At 51.5% G+C, this 3,757-nt stretch overlaps 1 protein-coding gene across 1 annotated transcript; it reads right to left on the bottom strand.

Moving 5' to 3' along the window:
* Nucleotides 1–2,487: 2,487 nt before the first annotated feature.
* LOC129131902 (olfactory receptor 14J1-like) lies at nt 2,488–3,420 on the bottom strand. Its single transcript, XM_054650888.2, has one exon. The coding sequence runs from the start codon at nt 3,418–3,420 to the stop codon at nt 2,488–2,490; it is 933 nt and encodes a 310-aa protein (XP_054506863.2).
* Nucleotides 3,421–3,757: the final 337 nt, after the last annotated feature.

The raw sequence follows: 3,757 nt of genomic DNA, 5'->3' as shown, positions 1-3,757 counted from the left end.
GCAGGAGATGCTGAGAGCTCTGCAGCCCCTGCTGCCATCCCATCTGCCCAGGGCAGCACAAGAGCCCCGGCCTTGGGGCCCTCAAGAGCTGCTCCTGCTCCAGGCCCAGGGCCCATCCCAGAGCTGGGCCAGCCACAAAGCTGTCCCCATTTCTGCTCATTGCTGCTCTGATCAGGATGGATCCTCAGCACCTTGGAGGTTGGTGATGAATTTTACTTCTTCTGAGGCTTGTTCAGCCTTCAGCTCTTCAGTTCAGGAATTCAGTGCTGGAGGACTCATTAACATTTCAAAACAGTCTAACAAGACAAGCCCCTGGGAATAATTTCATTTAAGGTCTAGAAATTTTTGTGATTAATTAGACAGATTTCAGAATTGTATTTGAACTGAATCTACTACATTGAAAGCAATGCAAAGATACTATTTTTTCCTGTTTAGTTTTCTTTTCCTTTTTATACATTGATATCAGCAATTTCCAGCTGATATTGATCTTAGCACATCCTAATGCAGTATGAATAGACATGAACATCAGGACCCTTTATGGCTGTCATTCAGTCAGACTTTGTCCTGACCCCAACCCCACCCTTTCCCTCATCCAACCCCTGGGACCCTGAGCAGCCTTGTGTAAATCTGAGCTTCCTCCACTGCAGGCTGCACCTGCAGCTTTCATCTCCTTGACACCAATTCCCACCTGCTTTTTTGTAGAAGAAGCTGCCTGGGACACACAGGGGGTTTGTGTATTCCATCCCCTCCTCGCTGGCACTGCCAGGCTGGGATGAGGAGCCCCTCAGCCTTCCCTGCTCTGGGCTGGACAAGCCCTCAGCCTCTGCTCACAGCCCAGGGGCTCCAGCCCCACCTTGGAGGCCCTTCCCAGACCCTGCTCCAGCTGCCAGACATCTTTCCTGCCCTGGGGAACCCAACCCAGGCCCCAGTGACCTGGATAATCCCCGTCCTTGCTGTCCTGGTCACACAGCCCAGGGTGCTCCTGGCCTCCCTCACTGCCAGGGCCCATGGCTGCCTCCTGCCCAGCTCCTGCCCACCAAGACTTTTCTGCCAGGGCCTGGTGGATGTGGGGAGGGCTGTGGATGTTGTGTACCAGAACGTTAGCCTTTGACACCATGTCCCACAGCATTCCCTGGAAAAGCTGAAGCCTGTGGCTTGGACTGTTTCATCCTTCCCTGGGTTAGGAACTGGCTGAACATCTGGGCCCAGAGAGTGGTGGGGATGGTGCCACATCCAGCGTGTGTCCAGTGGTGTCCCCAGGGGATGAGTGTGGGCCCAGTCTTGTTTAACATCTTTATTGATGATCTGCATGAGGGGCCTGAGTCCAGCATCAGCAAATTTGCAGATGACACCAAGCTGGGTGTGAGTGTGGATCTGCTGGAGGGTAGAAGGGCTCTGCAGAGGGACCTGGACAGGCTGGATCCAGGGCCCAAATCCAGCAAGGTGAGGTTGAACAATGCTGCTGTGGCGCTCGATAAAGAAGGATGCAGGACACGTTTTATGATGCAAAAGGAAAGGATCAACCCCAGTTTATTTCATGCGTCCCCCTTTATAGGGTTTTTTAAGAACATCCCCTGTCTATCCCCAATTGGTCAGTAACAAGGTGTTACCCAGTCTTCATTGGTCACTCAAATCCCCGGTGTGTACATGCAGCAAGAATTGTTTGTAAAAATGGTTTTCATTTTTCCATCTAATGGTGCAAAAAGAGTTTATACTGGTGCTAATGTTTATTGCAGTCGTAGAGTTCCTTTTCAGGGAAAGCATGTTGCTTTCCACAGTCTTGGAGCTCCTTCTAAAGAAAAACAAGTTGTTTTTAACTGCTGCAGAACTCTGTTCTCACAGAACAAGAGCTGTCAGCTTTCTCATGGCTTCTGCCAGGTCGAGTAAGGATTCAGTTTGTTGCCATTTGGCCTGCTGCTTCACCATCACAAAACAAGACCAAGTGCTGGGTCCTGCACTTGGGCCACAACAACCCCTGCAGCGCTACAGGCTGGGGACAGAGTGGCTGGAGAGCGGCCAGGCAGAAAGGGACCTGGGGGCACTGATGGACAGCAGGCTGGACATGAGGCAGCAGCGTGCCCAGGTGGGCAAGAAGGCCAATGGCTCCTGGCCTGGATCAGGAATGGTGTGGCCAGCAAGAGCAGAGCTGCTGTGCTGCCCCTAACCTGCCCCCAGCTCTGCACACAGACATTGCTGCTGCAGCTCCAGAGAAGGCAACAAAAGGGGGATCTCCCATGAAAAGTTTGCTGGGAGATCCTTTAGTTCACTGAAAGCCACTGAGAGCACAGCTCCTCATTGACACCGTTTGGGGCCACAGCAGTGATGGAGAGAAACAAAAAACAAGAAGTGGCATAAACAATGGTCCTATTGTGTGGACAAGATTATTAAACTGAAACAAAAGTAAAAAAAAAAAAACACAACCAAAAAAAATTAAAATTATCAAAGATGACTTTTATTATAAGTGACTTGCAGAAACTGGCCAGCAGTTTAGTGTTTCTGAAACCATCCAGTCATCAGTCTCCACACTGCAGCCTTGAGCTCCTGGTTCCTCAGGCTGTAGATGAGGGGGTTCAAGGCCGGAGGCACCACTGAGTACAGAATGGACAGTGACATATCCAGAGATGGGAAGGAGATGGACGGGGGCTTAAGGTAGGCAAATACTGCAGTGATGATAAACAGGAAGACCACGGCCAGGTGAGGGAGGCAGGTGGAAAAGGCTTTGTGCTGTCCCTGCTCAGAAGGAATCCTCAGCACAGCCCTGAAGATTTGCACATAGGAGAAGACAATAAACACAAAACAGCCAAATGCTAAAGAGGTAGTGAAAACAGAAACCCCAAGTTCCCGGAGATTGGAGTGTGAGCAGGAGAGCTTGAGGATGTGTGGGATTTCACAGAAGAACTGGCCCAGGGCATTGCCTTGGCACAGGGGCAGGGAAAATGCATTGGCCGTGTGCAGCAGAGCATTGAGAAAGCCACTGGCCCAGGCAGCTGCTGCCATGTGGGCACAAGCTCTGCTGCCCAGGAGGGTCCCATAGTGCAGGGGTTTGCAGATGGACACGTAGCGGTCGTAGCACATGACGGTCAGGAGGGAAAATTCTGCTGACATAAAGAAAAGAAAGAAAAACACCTGTGCAGCACATCCTGAGTAGGAGATGGTGCTGGTGGCCCAGAGGGAATTGTGCATGGCTTTGGGGACAGTGGTGCAGATGGAGCCCAGGTCGCTGAGGGCCAGGTTGAGCAGGAAGAAGAACATGGGCGTGTGCAGGTGGTGGCCGCAGGCTACGGCGCTGATGATGAGGCCGTTGTCCAGGAGGGCAGCCAGGGAGATGCCCAGCAAGAGGCAGAAGTGCAGGAGCTGCAGCTGCCGCGTGTCTGCCAATGCCAGCAGGAGGAAGTGCCTGATGGAGCTGCTGTTGGACATTCCTTCACTCTGGCCATGGTGGACTGTTGAAACAAGACATTCACAAGCTCTTTGGGGTTATTTTAGGAATTTCCTCAAAACTACTTCTCTACCTATCGGGAAACTTCACTCAACATTTTTATTTTTGAGCTTGGGTTCCTGCTCCTGAGTTACTGATTCATCTTCAGCATTGCTCTCAGGCTGAACCCCAGGGAAGCCCAGAAGGAAAACAGGGCTCCCTGTGCCCCAGTGCAGTCAGACCTGCTGGTCCCCACACAGGTGCCCTTTGCATATTTCACCTCCCTCTAATTCAGGGTGATCGAACATAAAACGAGCTTGAAAAATAAAGTGGAGTTTT

This window comes from Agelaius phoeniceus, chromosome 33 (assembly GCF_051311805.1).
Source record: "Agelaius phoeniceus isolate bAgePho1 chromosome 33, bAgePho1.hap1, whole genome shotgun sequence".
NCBI lineage: Eukaryota > Metazoa > Chordata > Aves > Passeriformes > Icteridae > Agelaius > Agelaius phoeniceus.
Note: the sequence above shows the minus strand (reverse complement) of the source record. Positions and strands in the feature narration are given on the sequence as shown.